Here is an 18,067-nt window from a genome sequence, read left to right as displayed (position 1 = left end):
CCCTGGTAATCCACAGAGGGGTAAAGGCATCGATCCTTCTTGCCCGCAAAAAAGCAGCTCACCCCCACAGGTGAAGATGATGGGCGAATAAATCCTTTTTCTAACCCCTCAGGGGGCAAAAGTGCAAACAACAGTCCTCAATGTGGTGTGTGGTCCAGGAGGAGGCTAATGGTACAGTCATACTCCTTGTTGGGAGGCAAAACTTGGGCCTTTGCCTTACTAAAATCCTCTTGGAGGTTCCAGTATTCCTAAGGGATCAATCTTTCTGGGCCCAGGGTGGTTGACCCTCCAAAATGGGGTCCTGAGTTGACCAGACATTGACCCCTGCACTGTAGACCCCATGCATATGTGGAAACATTATTTAAAGAACATTCTGAACAGTTCATGTATTTTATAGTGTAATAGTGTAAAGTTTGGCCTTCAAACTAAAAGAGACTTAGCTAGTTTCAATTCGTAAAACAACTAGAAGTGCATGTTCTAATATTTTTATTGAAAAATTACCATTGACATGCTTATCCAGCGTATCTTGTTTTTATTGGTTATGTTATTGTCAGTAACCTATTGGGAGCCATTTTTTGTTTATTTAAAAGGGAGAGAAGGTTATACTGCAAATGTGTGCTTAGCATCACAAAGAACAGACAAATTCACTGTTGCCAAGCCATATTGCATAAAGTGTTAATCATTGATGAATCCAAATATTTACAGAGATCCTTCTGTAGGCTGGACATCCTTTAAAAAGACAGTCCAACCTCTTAACTCTATGTTTGTGACCAGAATTCATCATGATTGTCGGTGGGTTTGATGTACGGGAAAGGCTACTGTTAGCCTGTCTTCTCTTTCTCCCTGTCTATGGAGAAACCTCAAGGCCGTGAGTAATTTGAAAATATGTCTACTGGTAAAAAATGTTGTAGTGTTGTGACTATGCTTTATGTGGCAGCAGAAATCTAGCATCTGAGCCTACAGGCGTTGTAAGGGCCTGTGAATCAGTCTGCATGCAGTTTTGGTGGAACAGAACTATAATAGAGGAGATGATGATGAAGTTGACTTCACTTGTGAATGCTTCTTTTAATGAGGCATTTGATTAACTTAAATATAGACAATATCAAAATGGATGAGAAATGCCTTTTCATTGTGGATTACAGATTGCTCCAGAAAAAGCATTTAAACTTCCACTGATCTAAATGCTCCATAGCAAAATACTTTTTTCATGTGCACAATATTTTTAAACTACCATGGTTCTCAGGTTTACGTAGTTCTGACCTGGGGTCCCGAGTAAGCTCTTGACACAAAATGGCCTATTTGCATTTAGTGAATATTTATACAAATGTTGGACTCCCATACTCTAGAGCAATAATGGGCAGTTTCTGTCCTAGAGGGCCAAATTTCTGCACAGTGTTGTGCTTTTTCTGCTCAAACACATCTGATTTAACTCACCTGTTAATTTCCAGATTAAGTAAGTCTTAACCGAAGACTAGGGAAATCACTAAACTGTGCTGGACTCCAGTCAGCCATGATCATATAGATATACCTCTGTTTATCTTGAGCCACTTACTCTATAGCTTTAATAATACTGATTGGCTTTCATTGATTACTATATAACTGTTTATTGATTGTTTCTTGTCTTTAGATACTTCATGGTGACATTTCCTGCAGTGATCGAGTCTGGCTCTGAGGCTAGACTGTGTGTTAGTCTTCTGAAGCCGATCAAGACTCTGTTGATGACCGTTTATCTGGTTCACAACAATCAGAAAAGAACACTTTTACAGGAGACAGTGGAGGAGGAATTTCACCGCTGCTCTCAGTTTAAGGTCACAAAGAAGATTATTAAGATAATAAGTGTAATTGATGTTTGTGTTTAAACATAAAATAACACATGAGATAATATGATCTCTGCAGGCTCCACAGGTTAAAGGTCAGTCAGTGCAGATGATCCAAGTAGAAGTCAAAGGTGAACATTTTGTGATGACAGAGAAGAGGAAAGTTATGTTTAAATCCTACAACCCACTGACTTTCATCCAGACTGATAAACCAATCTACAATCCAGGACAAACAGGTACGTTCTCATTTCTTATTACTTTCCATTCTAATCTGTCTCACCACTTCTAGCACACTGTTTAAAGGAATATTGTCCCAACCTAATCTGTATCATACAATGATACTTTTTCCTATAATGAGTACCCCTACAGACCAGACATTGCTGTATTGCTGTATGTATACACATCCACAGTAGGATAAGGAAAAAAGCTTAAAGCTTAATTTTTTTAGATTCCATAGTGGTCAGGCAGGAGCCTGTGAAAACAATCACTACACTTATACAGTACTACAAGCAAAAGTAGTAGTAGAAGTAGGGTATACAAATGGCACTTTTAGGGGAACTTTAGTATTTGATTATTTCAGGGCTACTCAAAGTGTGGGCCAATCTCATGGGCCGAAGTTAGATGTAGAGGATATTTCATTTGAGCCACAAGAAAGTGGCTCTTACCCCAACACTTCATATATAATACATGTAAATACTTATTTCTATACAATAATTTGTTTAGTTCCTTTTGTTCTTTTTTATTGTTTTATCCCAAAACCCAAACAGACTAGCATCCAGCAGAATATTTGGGGGAGAGGGCCATCCTGATGACCTAAAGAGCCAATTATGCTGTCTAGCCAATGGATGACGCGAAAAAAAAACCCTTTTTTTTTATTTTTTTTTTTTACTTATATCTATATTGTTTTCTGGTTTTTGATGGTCGACAAACCTTGGACTTGAAAGTCAACTGAAATTAAATGAAATACTTAATCCTGGTATTGAATAACTGGCATTATAACTATCTACTGAGTATTTTTCCCCTATGAGACCATTCTAAACTTGAAGCAAATGCCAAATTGTGGTCAGTATAGCTAGCTATTGAGTTTTTATTAGCTTACTAAGTTGCTAACTTTAGCTTTAGGTAAAAAGTGAATAGGCTATCAGTAACAGTAACTAGCTGACAAGCTACTTTAGTGATTGTGTGAACAAGTCAAACAAGACAGAGAGTCTTAGAGTCAAGACGGAGAGTATAGCTGCTCTTTTTATTATTGGCTTTCATAAACCTCTTCAGCAAGTCTAAAGAAACATGTCAGTAGTAGCTATGCATTGTTTACTGTCTAACCTAACTGAACTACTTCAGCAGTATTGCTGGGTAAAGTGACTGCATATTACCAAACACAGGGAAGAGAGAAAAAGAGGAGCTTCAACTTTCAGTCAATTCTACCTATCCTAATAAATATATCCCACCAATTCTGCACTGGAGATTTATCCTAACATTGTTTTATTGTACTGTACAACACTGTATTAGTATAATGACAATAAAATTGAATTTATTTCTGTGTTTATTATTCACAGTGAATTTCAGAGTTGTCACTATGGATGCTAATTTTGTCCCACTTAAACAAGAGGTAAGGGAAGTATTATATAAAATTTAGGTTTGCAGCTCAAAATGATACATTCATAAAGCTGGTTATACTATTTTAAAAATTTATTGAAAACACACAATAGACACACGTTAATGTTTCTTAATCCAAGTGACAAACTTACTTTATTCTTGCTCTTCTCTGCAGTACAGCATACTGACACTTGAGGTAAAATCACACATTATATTATACAGTTCATGGGGTCTATTGCTTTTGTAACATTAGCATGTGAGCACTGTTCAGTGCTTAATTATATACATCTTTTGTGAAACCATCAAGGACAATAATAAGAACAGGATTGGTCAGTGGACGAATGTGTCCTCAACCAGACTGATACTGCAGCTTTCACACCAGCTGAACCCTGAGGCTCCTGAGGGCGATTACCAACTGAAGGCTAACATCGGGGATAGGCCAGTCACACATAACTTTAAGGTGAAAAAGTATGGTAAGTAATGGCATTACTTTTATTATTGATAGTTGTTAAATAACCAGTGTCATTTACTGCCATAAATTCCTCTTTTAGTTTTGCCCAGGTTTGAGATTTCGGTGAAAGCTCCACAAGAGCAGAGTGTTGGTGAGGAGGAACTGAAGATAGAGGTTTGTGGAAAGTGAGTAATAAGTAAACCACAAGTTAAGAGTAGACCACAAGAATTAAACGATTTGAAATGCTTTGATTCAAATGAACGATTTACTTTACTTCAGGTACATCTTTTTTAAAGCAGTAGCCTGGAAAGGCCTGCAAAAATGCCTCAATAGAGCTGCCTCAAACTAATCCATTAATTAACAAGCCCTTCCTGAGTGAAGTGGGTGTGTCTGAGCAGAAAATGTTTGCAGGGGGGTACCCTAGTTACGTCTGTTAGTTGAATATCTAGACCAGAGGTGCCTGAATCTTGGTCTTAGGAATCTTTCCCTGGAGGTCTTCTTTTACCCCTTAACATAACACACTAATGCATATTGCTCAGTAACTACAAGGATGCCTGGAGAAACTGGTGGGGCTTTTCTTTGGTAATAGAGGTTTGTATTAACACTTTAGGCCTGCCGGCAGTCCATAGGCTTTTTAATGGGTTAACTAGATTAGACATATTAGACTAGCATTAAAGCTAAACTCTGCTAGGCGGTAGGTCCACAGGACCACGATTGGCCACCCTGTTCAGGACTGTTAGTGTTTTGGCATATTATGTGATTGTGTGGAAATAAAGTCAAGACAAATCAGAAAGATTTTACCCAGAACAATACATACAGTGTCTGCTCAGCTCACAGCACATGTATTTCTGTGTGTTTTTAAAGATACACATTTGGACAGCCAGTATCCGGCAAAGCACTGGTACAAGTGTGTCGTGGATTTGTACATCGCCATTATCAGGGTGTCCAAATGATTACACCATGCGTGGTTGAAAATGTAGAGGTGTGTATTTCTATAATACTATAACAGAGGTTGATGTTCTATCTTTGTAATGAAATTGTTCTCACAAGGTGTTTGCTTTTGGGTTTTTCCTGTAGATGAGAGAAAATGGCTGTGCATCTCATATATTCAACATGTCTCATTTTATCAGTCCTGAATTTGAAAAAAATTTTAAAGATTCTCTTGACATTACTGTTACAGTGACCGAGGAAGGAACAGGTGGGTCAATTACAGATCTATCTTTACGGTATCCATAACAGAGAGAGAAATACACTCCTCAGGCTGATTACTAGCTATCATTAATGTGCACATTACTTAATATCATGCTTGTTGTCACTATTTTCTAGGTATTTCTATGGTCAAATCTAAAAGTACACAAATTACTTATCAAATTGGTAAAGCTGAGTTTCTTGATTTACCAAAAAACTTTGAACGAGACACAGTTATAGAAGGAAAGGTAGGTTTTTTTTTAACATTCAGTCCTCTCTGTTAGTCCTTACTTTTATTATTTTTCTGAAGTTTTTACTTCACGCTTTGAACTTATCATCTGAAGACAAATCTTCTTCCACTGATAAACAGATCAGACTTACAACCTACAGTAAAAAAACAATTCCAAAGAAGGAAGTTTATCTATTGGAAGGTCAAGGCTGGTCTGCAAAACTACTTCTTAATCTTACTACGGATGATAATGGATTGGCCAGCTTCACTATTAATGCACCTGCTGAGCCTGCAACACAGATTTCATTGACGGTATGGAATAAAGGCCGTAGGTTTTGATTATTTGTGTACACTGTCTTTGTCTAAAACCAGTTCTTGTTTCACTGTCATCTAGGCAAGTGTCAGTCCAGACAACCAATACCGCAGACACAGAACACCTTTCTTTGCAGTCAGTGAAGTGCGTATACCACTTCTCCAACCTGCTACACCTTACAGACCAGTGTACAGCGAAATAATAATAGAAAGTTTAAAGGAACCGATTACATGCGATTCTGAAGTTTCCATAAAAATTAAATACTATATTATTGGAGAGACCACTGAGAACTACAGTACTGATCTCATTTACACGGTGAGTTCATACAGTAATACTGTAAAGAGAAATAGTGAACACTTGCATTTGCTCTAAATGAGTTACAATTGGCTGTTGTTTGTCAATATTGTCTTCTTGTTCAGGTCGTATCCAGAGGAGTCATAGTCCATCATGGCTATGAGAAAGTTGAAGTAAAAAACTCCACAAGACTCGTAGAGGGAGAAGTCTCATTTAAACTGCTTGTTGGTATTGAGATGGCTCCTGTAGTGCAGGTTCTGGTGTACGGTGTACTGCCCAGTAAGAACATCATGGCTGCTAGCAAGAATTTCAATGTGGAAAAATGTTTCAGAAACAAGGTAAAGCAGCACATGTATTATTGCTCTTTTCTTATGATTACTGTGAAAAAGCTAAATCAGTATCAACATGTTTCCATTATGATCTTCAGGTGTCGCTGCAGTTCTCTCCCTCTGAAGCTGTTCCTGGTGAGGAAAACACTCTCCAGCTCTCAGCTCTGCCTGGTTCACTGTGTGCTCTCAGTGCTGTGGATCAGAGCGTGTTCATCATGGAGCCAGGAAAACGTCTGAACACTGACACGGTAAAGTTCAGACTGAATATGCAAATAGACATTTTTAGAATCCATGTGCTTTAAACCTGAATGGCAGTGAAGTTGCAGGGTGTTGGGAAAGTGAAATAAGGACCAATGTACAAAAGATGACTAGTGACTAGTAAGGGCAATGTATTAGTAGCTGAAAACAGAATCACAGTTCAGCAATTAAATACAGTAGCTGCATTTAAACTAATAGAAAAGATGCAGAAGGATAGTCAATGAAGCAGTTTCCTTTCTGCTTAACACAAGGTACTTTATTAGAGTGGAAGGATAGTCTTACTCAGCTCACTCACTACTTTCTTTTTTGTTTCCATCTAAAACTCCCTAAAATTCCCCATATTTATTTTCACTACTATATTTAAAAAAAAGAGCTAATCATAGTAATTTACCATAATTTAAATAGTATTTTTGTGTCAAATTGCATTGGAAGAAAATGCTTGGATGTCCTTAAAAAACGCTTTTTACAACCCTGTTAGTTTGCTATTTTTGCAAACTCTAATTTTTATGACAGCTCGCAGAATCAGCATATTTTAGCATATTTTCACATGCTAAATAGTTCTAACATAATGCTGTGTTCTCTACTGTTCTTTCTTATTTATTGCACATATATCTGTGGCAACAGAGTGAATAGTGAAAACTAAAAGCTATAACATATTGTTCTTTTTATTTTTATTATATTTTATGTTATTATAGAAAACAAGCAGACAAAAGACTTTTGTCTGTGTGCTTTTCACAGATAATATTTCATATAAATAAGTTAAATTATAGTTGTTTGTTTAGGTCTTCAATTTGTGTCCAGTGACATCAGTATCAGATTATGCTCATGATGTTGAAGATGTGCGGAAGTGTCGGCGTTTTAGATTTCAACAGAATTCACGGATTCACCATGTTTACAAAACAATAAAGGTAACTGACTGTCAAATGTAGTGTAAATGTTTGTGTGAATATTTGTGTGCTACCGTTAGATATTGATAATCAAAATTAGTGAGCAAGTGAACAAATCAACTATTTGTCAGTCAAAGAGGTGAATTAATGTAATTTAGAACTTACTTTGTCAAACATGTTAAGTAATGGCATTTCATCATCCGACAGAGTGTGGGGCTTAAGATGGCAATGAATCTGTTTGATAGAGAACCTCGGTGTCGGGCCTTCAAAAGTAGATCATTTTGGCCTGCCTATGATGACTATGGAGATGGCGACATAGGTAGTATATTGATGTTCTAGTGGACTATATGCATAGCATTTGCATAAGGTATACTAATTGGTAATTTTTTGTTTGTTTTGTTCCTTGGTTTATGTTGGATTTTAAGCAGATAACCCTCGAGTACGTTACAAACTCCGTACTGTACTCCGTAAAGAAAATAATCTTTTGTTAAAGGAAGACTCTGGACCTGTCAAGACAGTTCGTAAATACTTCCCAGAAACGTGGATATGGCAGCTTGCTGAAGTGGGGTTGGTGATCTTTATTACAACTTTATGTTGTCTTATTTTTGAGTGTTTTTTATTAGAGTTGATGTTTAAACATAAACTGACATAAAACTACTAGAAAAGAATGCTGCTGAAGCATTTTCATTCCAGGCAGGTGTTAGACTATTGCTATGTGGTCACTAGGATAAATTGTTGTTTCTGTTCTGTGTCTATCTAGTACATGTGCAAATAAGCTCATTCATCCATGTGCATTTAAGAGAGTCACAGGGTGGGAGCACTGTGGGAGTTCACCTATTGGTTATGTCATGCTCTGGAAACTTGTGGGAAAAAAATCAAGCCCACCTTCCTTGCAAGTGTAGTGACTTGCTGAGTTTTAATAAAAGGGAGAGCAAGCTGTTACATTCCCGCTGCTGGGATCAGGGGTGGAAACAGGAACAACTGTGAGGGGTGCAAGTGATAAACAACCAGTTGAAAGACCAGCATGAACAGTCAACAGAACACAAACACATAGTATGAACAGACCAGATAAAACATTCACTGACAGACATATTACACTAACCTGACTAAAGAAATAAACCCGCAGCTACATTAGGCTAGACTAACAACTACAGGGGGTGGTACCCGTCCTCTAACCTGGTGTGTTTAGACAATCATGTAACTACGTGTGCACAATGTAGGTGTGTGCATATCTACCCTGTTTCCTCTTCATAGGAAATGGGAGAAGACAGAATAAGCAGGTTATAGCACTAATAGATGAAAGTGACAACTTATCAGCAAATGTTAAAAACAAGTAACACCTCACCAACTAACAAACAAGTCAAGTAGCAGACACTAACAGACAGCGGACCTAAAGCAGACAGCCACTAACTACCCAAAATGAGTCAGTAAATTAACAGGCTAACTTTCTAGAACAGCTTATACACTAATAATTCCGCCCCCATTTGGACCAGCAGGGCTCCCTGATTGGCTGTTGGCAAAAGGTCATTGAGGGTCAATTAGGAGTGACACTGCAGTCTACCTTATGAGGAGAAAGACAGGCAAAGATGACACAAGACAAAACATCTTCAAAACATCTTTACACATAACACAAACCAACCTGGATAATTCAACACCAATCACTCGACTTCACTCTCTCAGACATGAATCTTTAGTGTCACTGGTGGTAGCTCAGCAGTTAGTCAACAGCAGCTGCACTGGGCTGCCTGATGCTTGGTGGACCTGTAGCTGAGATAGCTATTCAAACACTGGCTTTCCAACAGAGGAGATGCATTGACTGCTGGAATATGCACCCTTTAGTTGGACTGGGTGGCAAAACTTTCTGCGTTTTTTAAGGAAAAAGGGCAAACCGTGAACGAAGCAATCGGATATCTTTTGTGTTCGCGGCATTTACACTGAACATTAACGCTGCAATTTAGTCTATTTTATTGCCATTCAGTGACTCCCGCCACCTGTGACGTCACGTGCATGTCCTTGATATCAGTCGCTCGGTCATTAGACATTGTTAGTCAAGTGGTCTTTCTGTCGGAATTTGTAAGCTAATGCTAACCAGACAGTTTAACATTTATTAAATGATTTATAAAAAATTATTTTAATTCATTGAAACTTTCTATGAACGTTTTTTGGTTTTAAAATAACGCAGGGGTTATAACGATGAGATTATACAGATATAAATGTAGAAACATCTATTCTACTTGCACAATTTAAGCTACTCCCTGTCCCTGGTAATATTGTATACCGCTACAATATTGTATAACTACTTGGTTACTTGATGGCTGTAGGTTAATGTGCATTATTTTTTACCTGTATCATAACCTGAAAGATCATGATTAAGATTTCTGTTGAGGTTCAGTTCTACTTCTCCACAGGGATTCTGGATCAGCTCAGGTTCCTGTCACTGTTCCTGACACCATCACCACTTGGGAGATGGACACTTTCTGCCTGTCCTCTGGAGGTCTGGGAGTGGCTCCTCCTGCTCAGCTTCGTGTCTTCCAGCCCTTCTTCCTGGAGCTCTCACTGCCCTACTCCATCATCCGGGGCGAAGAGTTTGAGCTGAAGGCCACTGTCTTCAACTATCTCTCCAAGTGCATCATGGTACTGTAAGATCAGTCCTGTCGGTCTTCACTAGTCTCTAATCAGTTAACATCCACAGCAAGCTGATCTCCTGTGTTTCACTGACAGGTTAAAGTGACTCCGGCTCCTTCCTCACACTACACTCTAAAAGCCTCCTCTGATGAACAGTATTCATCCTGTCTGTGTGCAAATGGTAGAAAGACCCTCAGATGGACTCTTCTTCCCTCTGTACTTGGTGAGAGTTATAAAACTTCTCAAGTTTAGACATTATCACACACCTCTGTTCTTCTCAATGCTAAAATACTCTTTCTGTGTCTTCTGGTGTGTTTTAGGGGTCTTAAATGTGACAATCAGTGCTGAGGCAGAACAGTCCCAGACTGTGTGTAACAATGAGATTGTGAGTGTTCCTGAAAGAGGCCGAATTGACACAGTCACACGAAGCCTGCTGGTGAAGGTAGGTCTTTTAAAAAATAACCTTTTCTGTCCCCCACATACATACAAGGTATACCACATACCTTAAGAAATGCAATGAGAATGACCTTGTCTTTAGTCACCTAGGCTACATAAAAACTGCCCCAAACATTGTTCCAAGGCTAAAAAGTAGGCCTGCTAGTTAAACAATTAATAGCTTAATAACAAAATCAGAATGCTGACCGCTGACTCATTTTTCATGTTGATGAGTGGTGGCTTTACAAATACACCTAGAATTATTGGACACTCTTGTAAATAAGCGCACAGCTGCATTGGCATAACATATGCAATAGACAAGAAAAAAAAATATTTTCTTCATTTCTGTACATTGTCCTAACCATCTACATAAAAACTGCCTAACATTTTTCCAGGGCCAAGAAGTAGCTTAGCTATGGCCTAGCCTACTACTCACCCCACAATATTAGTATAGTAATGAAATTAGAAAGCTGTTGCTGTCTTTCCGTTCTCACATTTAAGACTATTTAGTTCAGGATGGAAGACGTTGTCAGGATTAGAAGTACTAACCTAGTCTTATTTTCTCATCCAGTCAGTGTAGACTGAATGTCTTAAATAACCACTAGTGACATTATAAGCTTATTTCACATGTTTACAATACCAACTAACTTGGCCATGGACTCAATAATAATAAAAATAATTTAAAATAATGTTTTTTTTTATTGAAGTTTTATCATTTGATCAGATTTACCAAGTGGCTTGGTTGCTTTAGCCTACTCATTACATAGCCTAAGTGTTCTGAAAGCAGTCCAGCTTAATGCAGGTTCTACTGCATGTTCCTGTCCACTGTAAATGCCACTGCCAGAACCAACGTCAACTAAAGGCCCTGGTGTGGCAAACGCCTGTAATTTTTGCAACATTTGCTTGAAGAGCAAGTTTCTTTCTTTGCGTGTTCTCTTCATCTCAGAAGATCCTAACAGATAACGTTAACCCATGTGCCTCAGACCAGTGTGTTTTAAGGGCCGGTACTCAGGAAACAAATTCTTGCACTTCTTGAATTTATTATTATTATTATTATATATTATCCTTTATGTTATTTCTTCTTTCTTCTCTGTCTCTCTGTCTCAGTCCTTTATTAAGTACTAATTATGTAAAGCTGCTTTGTGACGACAACAGTTGTAAAAAGCGCTATACAAATAAATCTGACTTGACTTGACTTGACTTGACACAGGCAGGACTAACGCGAAAGAGGTTGGTGGTTAACAATGTGACTGGGCCTGCCCAGTGTCAATCGGCCCGTTGATCCACTGGTTTTATTGGTCGGTCAGATCAATATAGAAATTAAAAAAAAAAGGGTCAGCACTATCTTATATATATAGTGTATATATATATATAATGTATATCTTATACATTTATCAATCTTATATTTAATATCACTATGACCTAATTATAGAGTTTTCTCATATAGGCTGAAGGAACTGAAAGGACCAAAAGCCAGAGTTGGTTGCTGTGCCCACAGGGTTGGTTATGCCCTTTTATATCCTCACTTCAACAGTATTCACATAGTGGTTCACACAATGCCATGCTGCTCAGTAACAAGCTGTCTGATGATTCACAGGAAACAGTGTTTCCGAGGAGCTAGAGTTGACTCTTCCTGAAGATGTAATAGTGGGATCAACACGGGCTTCTGTTTCAGTGCTGGGTAAGTTCATATTTTTTATTCATAAATATGTTACAAATATCACCAAAAAAGAATATTTTATTATTATTGTTGTTGTAGTATTAATTTATGCTTTTTCCTGGACAAAAACTCCAAACAAGTTAAGGATCCCTTGATTCACTCTCTTAAGGTCCTTGATCACAGCTTAAACTGAATGGGATCTCAGAGAGCTCTTAGTTAAAGAGTCCTGTTAAAGCAGTTATTAAGCAGCATTTTATCATCCAAGGCACATCAGTTATACTGGAGATTTTCTGACTAAACAAGGCCTGAAGAAACTCATCCACATCTCTATTTCTAGCAGAATAGATTGCTGTAATGTTTGTCCAACTGGACTCCCAAACAGATTGATCCAGATTAAATCCAGTTGAGTTAAAATGCAGTTCTCAGTAGGGACAAGATCCTGGTTACCAGTGTGCTACAGAATGAACTTTATGGTCTGTTCATTTTATTATTGTGTAGGATTTGTGTTTTTTTATGAATTGTGCTTCAGTGATATGAATCAAGCTGCACTCTCAGATCATTAGGGCCTTGTCCTTTAGTCCTGCATAAGGATATGTCTAAGCACAAGGAAGCAGCCGTTCGCTACTATGCTGCAGGAACCAGTTGATTAGAAGATAAGCATTAGACAGTTTAAAACATGAGCTGAAAATGTGCTTATCTGAGTAGGTTTCCAGCTCGGTTTAAAGTACTGTTCTTCTAGTATTTTAAACTGAGCTGTTAATGAATGAACATCAGTTGTCTGAAAAAATACATTTCCTGTGTTTTTTGTAGGAGACATTCTGGGCCGTGCACTAAAGAATATTGATGGGTTGCTGCAGATGCCTTATGGCTGTGGAGAACAAAACATTGCTCTGCTCTCCCCAAATATCTACATTCTTCAGTACCTCGAGAACACCCAACAGCTCACCCCAGCCATCCGAGAAAGAGCTACGGTCTTCCTTAAGAGTGGTGAGAGAACATAGCCTTATAAAGAATCTTTTCATGGTGAGTCTGGCCATCCTGAATAGACTAATTCGTTTTGTTTTTTGTTTTTTTAAATAGGATATCAGAGGCAACTAAACTACAAGCATTCCAATGGTGCATACAGTACATTTGGCACAGGAGAGGGAAATACATGGTAAAAACCTCTCATACCAAGTCACCACAAATGCAGCTAGTAGATGTGATATAAATGCTTTCAATACCTAACATTTTAGTTGCTGTTTTCTTTTACAATGAAACATATTTCAAATCAGTGCAAACCTTTCTTCACCACCAGGTTAACTGCTTTTGTCATGAGGACCTTTGGGAAAGCACAGCGTTACATCTTTATTGATCCAGAGAACATTAATAGTGCAAAGAAATGGCTGATAAGTACACAGAGACCAGACGGCTGTTTTGTCAGACAGGGAAGACTGTTCCACAACAGAATGAAGGTGTATTATTAGATTCTAGATACCTTTTTTTTTAGATATAACCTAAATTAATTGACCCCTATTTTGAGTAATAGTGTAATGTCTTATAGGGTGGTGTAAATGATGCTGTTACCATGACTGCCTACATTACTGCATCATTACTCGAACTGGGACATACAGCTGAGGTAAGACAATGATCATCCTGTAAAAACTACAGCCAAAAGTGGGCAAAAGGCACTAGAATATGAACTTATTTCCAGACTATGTCATTGAGCTCGAGGTGCTAAAATGATACAGAGTGGAGAGAGCTCTTGTTGAAGGAGGTAGGACCCACAGAGGGGGCTCTGTGTTTACATTTGTGATGCCTGGTGTCGTGATGCTGCTGTGGCCTGTAAACACTGCTCACCAATAGTGGAGTTTTTAAGGGCTGACCGTTCTATCTACAGAGGGAATTTACAGCCGTGATAATCATCGCTGTTTATATCTCTCTGAGCTCTAACAACAACAAAAAAGTGAGCCAGTTAAAGAAATGTCAGAAGACATGGCTGACAGAAGGGGTGTATAGTCTCCTGAAAGCCAGAAACGCTGTCTTCACAGCAGGGCCTGAGGTCATTTAGAAACAACCTGTCCCCAGGGAATCAGGAAGGCTAAGAAGCAGTTTTATAGGAGAATAACTAACTAATTCAGCAATAGCAAAGATGCACAGAGCATGTGGTGGGGAATACAGACCATCATAGACTACAAGCCTCCCCAGGAGACCTTTTTTTTTTTACAAATCGAGTTACAAAATGAACATGCATCATCTAGAAGATGAAGAATGTTTAAATGCTTCAGTTTCTGCATCGCTCCAAAAGTGTTTGTTGTTAAATACTGCTTGCCTAACAACTCCAATTAAAGCTCATTTCTGTATTCCAGGATCCTGTTGTGAGTAAAGGCTTATCGTGTTTAAATTCCTCTATTGCTGACCTGACAAACACCTATGCGACAGCTCTGCTGGCCTACACTTTCAGTCTGTCTGGAGAGAATGAGATTCGAGAACAGCTGCTAAAGAAATTGGATGATGTTGCCATTTTAGGAGGTATGGATTGATGAGAATAACTAGTTTGATGTTGTTCTAATCTCTGAACAGACTTAACTGATTTAATCCTATCCTTTTATTTCCTTTCATTATAGATGGCCGCCTTCACTGGTCACAGTCAGCATCCGATGACTCTGACTCCTTGGCAGTGGAGATCAGCTCCTACGTGTTACTAGCTGTTCTCACTACAAGTGAACTTACTGCTGCTGATTTGGGCTATGCTAACAGGATTGTCAGATGGCTGGTGAGGCAGCAGAATCCCTATGGTGGCTTCTCCTCCACACAGGTACTCAACCTTCAGTCCTTCTTCTGACTTGCCTGTGTTGTTGTGTTCATGTATTTAATTCATTAATTCATTATTGTGTTTGGATCAGGACACAGTGGTGGCGCTCCAGGCTCTGGCTCTATACTCCACCAAAGTGTACAGCTCAGATGGCTCCAGCACAGTAACTGTGCAGTCAGCAGATAAAGAGACTCACAGCTTTGACCTGAACCAGAACAACAAGTTACTGTACCAGGAGAAATCACTACAGCATGTTCCTGGAAAATACAGTGTTTCAGTGGAGGGCTCTACTTGCGCCTCTGTGCAGGTAAGTGAAACTTACCTAGCCTGAAGCTGAGGTGTCTTCCAGATTGAATGGTAAAGTAGATCATGTTAAAATTTCAGAAGAATCAAAGTAAACAAACATTATATGTGAATGTTAATCAAACCAGCTGCTGTCATAATATATCAGCTTGGATATGAGCTGACCTCGGCTCATTCTCTGGTGTCTGCCGTCCTTCAGTACATCATTCTCATGAAAATTAATGCCAAAAGATGTGTTTGTTACGGATGGTTAAAAAATGATATAAATGTGGCTTTAAAAGCTTATTCAAGTATAAATAGTCAACATATTTTAAAAGTTTCTCATTGAGTTTCTAGGATCAGCAGAACTGGAGGAAGGATTCAGCAGCTGGTGATCTACTTCAGGTCCAAAGGACAGATGTTTCAACAAGGCAAACTGTAGCCATGTTGTCTGACTGTTAATTGTTGTCTCTGTGGGTTGTTCTCTTTTCTTCAATTCTACAGATGTCGCTTTTCTATAACATCCCCACACCTACTGAAGTCAGTACACTGAGCATCAAGTCTAAAGCTGATGGAAATTGCACAAAGTCAATTGGACACGTTCTCTCTGTCAACTTCACAGTCACGTAAGACTGCATTTCAGTTTCTGTTTCTGTTTCATTCTGGGAAAAATACAATGTAAAATTAAGACCTTCAGCTCGAAACACTGAACATTTTATTAACCCTTGTGTAGTCTTGACATTCTACATACTCCCCTTTTTCTAAGAGTCAAAAAGTATTTAGCTAACAAATGGCTAACTCTTACTTATTTATTTATTTTAGATATAATGGGGAGTTAAACAGCACTAATATGGTCATAGTGGACATAAAACTTCTATCAGGATTCACAGGAGATCCCAGTGAGGTAAGGATTAATGATGCATAAATGCTTTTCTATACATAACACTGTCACACACAAAAAAATCTCCAAAATGGAAACCTTTAATGAAAGTCCATCACAACAAGATTTTATTACAAGTAATCTTGGACCATTTCCATTTGTATACTTTTACACAATGTAATAATCAACTGTCAAATTAAAATGGTCAAAACATATAAAAATTGGAGAGCATCCACTCCGAAGGTATCAGAATGATAACACCAGTTCTTTTGTTTTGGTTTGAGGTCAAAAGAAATTCAGCTATAATTTTCTGATAATCTGATGTGTTAAAAAATGACTGGTACTTTTAGGGGCAAATCAACCAATTATTAGATAAGCCAAAGTACTGAAACACATAGCCTTTAAGAAAATTACAATACATAACACTTTCTCTGTGATTTGGCAGTAAGAAGGTATCTGTATATTCTAAATTCACTTTGCTTTATGAGTTTCTTTCAATAAAGATTATTAAGCCCACTACAGAAGCAGTTTTCCAGTCAGTAGAAGCTGAGGGCAAAGGATGTGATTTGATGTCCCAAAGGGCAATGACCAAAACATGCCTTAGTCTACTTCAAGAAGTTCGGAACCACTCTCACTGCCCACTAACTAGAACATACTTAAAATCTCGACAGTAATAGGTCGACAGTAAACATGCTGTGCAACAAGACAGCTCCAGTGTTCTGTAAGGGATAGTGTTTTGCTACTTTTTAGGTTAATCAATTCTAAATTGATCATATAATTCACACTGCATTCAAATACTACATATAAATACAAACATTTTGTTACATAATTGCAGAGAAGTAATCCTCTTGTTTTCCCAGCTAAAAAACAGCCCACTTGTGGAGCGAGTTGAATCCAAAGATGACCATGTGATCATGTATATAAAAGAGGTGAGAAAAGCAGTTTAGTTCTTGCTCACATTTTTACATACAACTAATCGGTGCCATGTACATTCATTCTGTACATTTACTTTCAGGATCTAAAAAATGTGATGATAATGTCTGAAAATTGGAATGTCATTCTGAGAAACAATTGAGAAATTTCAATGCAATTAAAAAACAACCAGAATGTGAACAGGATTTACTGAACTTTTACAATATTGTGTCTGGTGTGTGTTCAACAGGTCCGAAGGAATAGTCCTGTTAATTATCAGCTACATATCAAACAAGTTCTTCCAGTTAAAAACCTCAAACCAGCTGTGATCAAAGTTTATGATTACTACCAACCAAGTAAGCTTTTCCCAGCCTGTGTGATTCTGCCAGTATAACTGTAACTGTACTGATTTTATTTACTGATTTTTAACATCTCTTTTATTCAGGTGACCAGTCTGAGACTGAGTACTCCTCCCCCTGTGTGTAAGGCTTTGCAGCTCCCGTTTAATTATGTAAGACTCAGAAAAGACTGAAAGACTTTTGTTTGTTTTTCATTTAAATAAATCTGAACTTCAAACAATATGTGTTCTTTGTGCTCAATGACTTAAAAAGAAATGACCGATCAGTTCCTCGTTCCTTTAGGCTCTCAGGTTAGATCAAATGCCACTTTCTCTGCTCTGATACTAAGTCCTTCACTTACACTGTTGTCCTAAATCTGCAAAATCTGCATCCTCAATGTTAAAACCACATTGATACACTATATGTCCTAATATTGTAGACACCCCTTCTAATGTTTTCAGCTACTTTAACTTGCACCAATTGCTGATACAGATGGACACAAATCCTGTGTCCCTGTAGAAAAGTATTGCAAATGCAATAGACTCTCTGGAGCAGATGAACATTAACCTATTGGCACCACAGCAATATAATATGTTATTTATTCCCTTAAACTGTCTTATATATTATCCTATGTTTTACAAGGCTAAGTAGGCTAGCAGCTAAGTGGGAGGTTTTAAGTTCTTTCACTTTAATTACAAGATAGTCACAGCAAATGTTTGACATGACATAATTTAAAAAGTTATGTGACTGTTAAAACATCACCAACACCATTGTCGTAA

The 18,067-nt window shown here is 38.0% G+C and overlaps 1 protein-coding gene across 2 annotated transcripts; it reads left to right on the top strand.

Annotated features, from left to right (window-relative positions):
• The first annotated feature begins 782 nt into the window (after positions 1 to 782).
• Positions 783 to 17,531, top strand: LOC140565896 (alpha-2-macroglobulin-like protein 1). 2 transcript variants are annotated; one of them, XM_072692095.1, is made up of 34 exons: positions 783 to 868; positions 1,628 to 1,808; positions 1,897 to 2,053; positions 3,374 to 3,426; positions 3,589 to 3,609; positions 3,721 to 3,886; positions 3,965 to 4,049; positions 4,729 to 4,846; positions 4,942 to 5,062; positions 5,191 to 5,300; positions 5,423 to 5,593; positions 5,676 to 5,909; positions 6,014 to 6,226; positions 6,316 to 6,465; positions 7,258 to 7,383; positions 7,570 to 7,681; positions 7,791 to 7,929; positions 9,771 to 9,996; positions 10,084 to 10,210; positions 10,308 to 10,429; positions 11,870 to 11,921; positions 12,020 to 12,103; positions 12,893 to 13,069; positions 13,163 to 13,238; positions 13,380 to 13,536; positions 13,626 to 13,700; positions 14,431 to 14,593; positions 14,689 to 14,879; positions 14,968 to 15,183; positions 15,663 to 15,784; positions 15,981 to 16,062; positions 16,899 to 16,967; positions 17,201 to 17,306; positions 17,396 to 17,531. In XM_072692095.1, exons 1-34 carry the CDS (start codon positions 783 to 785, stop codon positions 17,434 to 17,436), a joined length of 4,329 nt encoding a protein of 1,442 aa, XP_072548196.1. In that variant the 3' UTR covers positions 17,437 to 17,531. The 2 variants fall into 2 exon arrangements, with proteins under 2 accessions (XP_072548196.1, XP_072548195.1); XM_072692094.1 differs by having other exon boundaries at positions 7,788 to 7,929.
• The last annotated feature ends 536 nt before the right edge of the window (positions 17,532 to 18,067 follow it).

The sequence above is a fragment of the Salminus brasiliensis genome, chromosome 11 (genome assembly GCF_030463535.1).
Source record: "Salminus brasiliensis chromosome 11, fSalBra1.hap2, whole genome shotgun sequence".
Lineage (NCBI taxonomy): Eukaryota > Metazoa > Chordata > Actinopteri > Characiformes > Bryconidae > Salminus > Salminus brasiliensis.
Note: the sequence above shows the minus strand (reverse complement) of the source record. Positions and strands in the feature narration are given on the sequence as shown.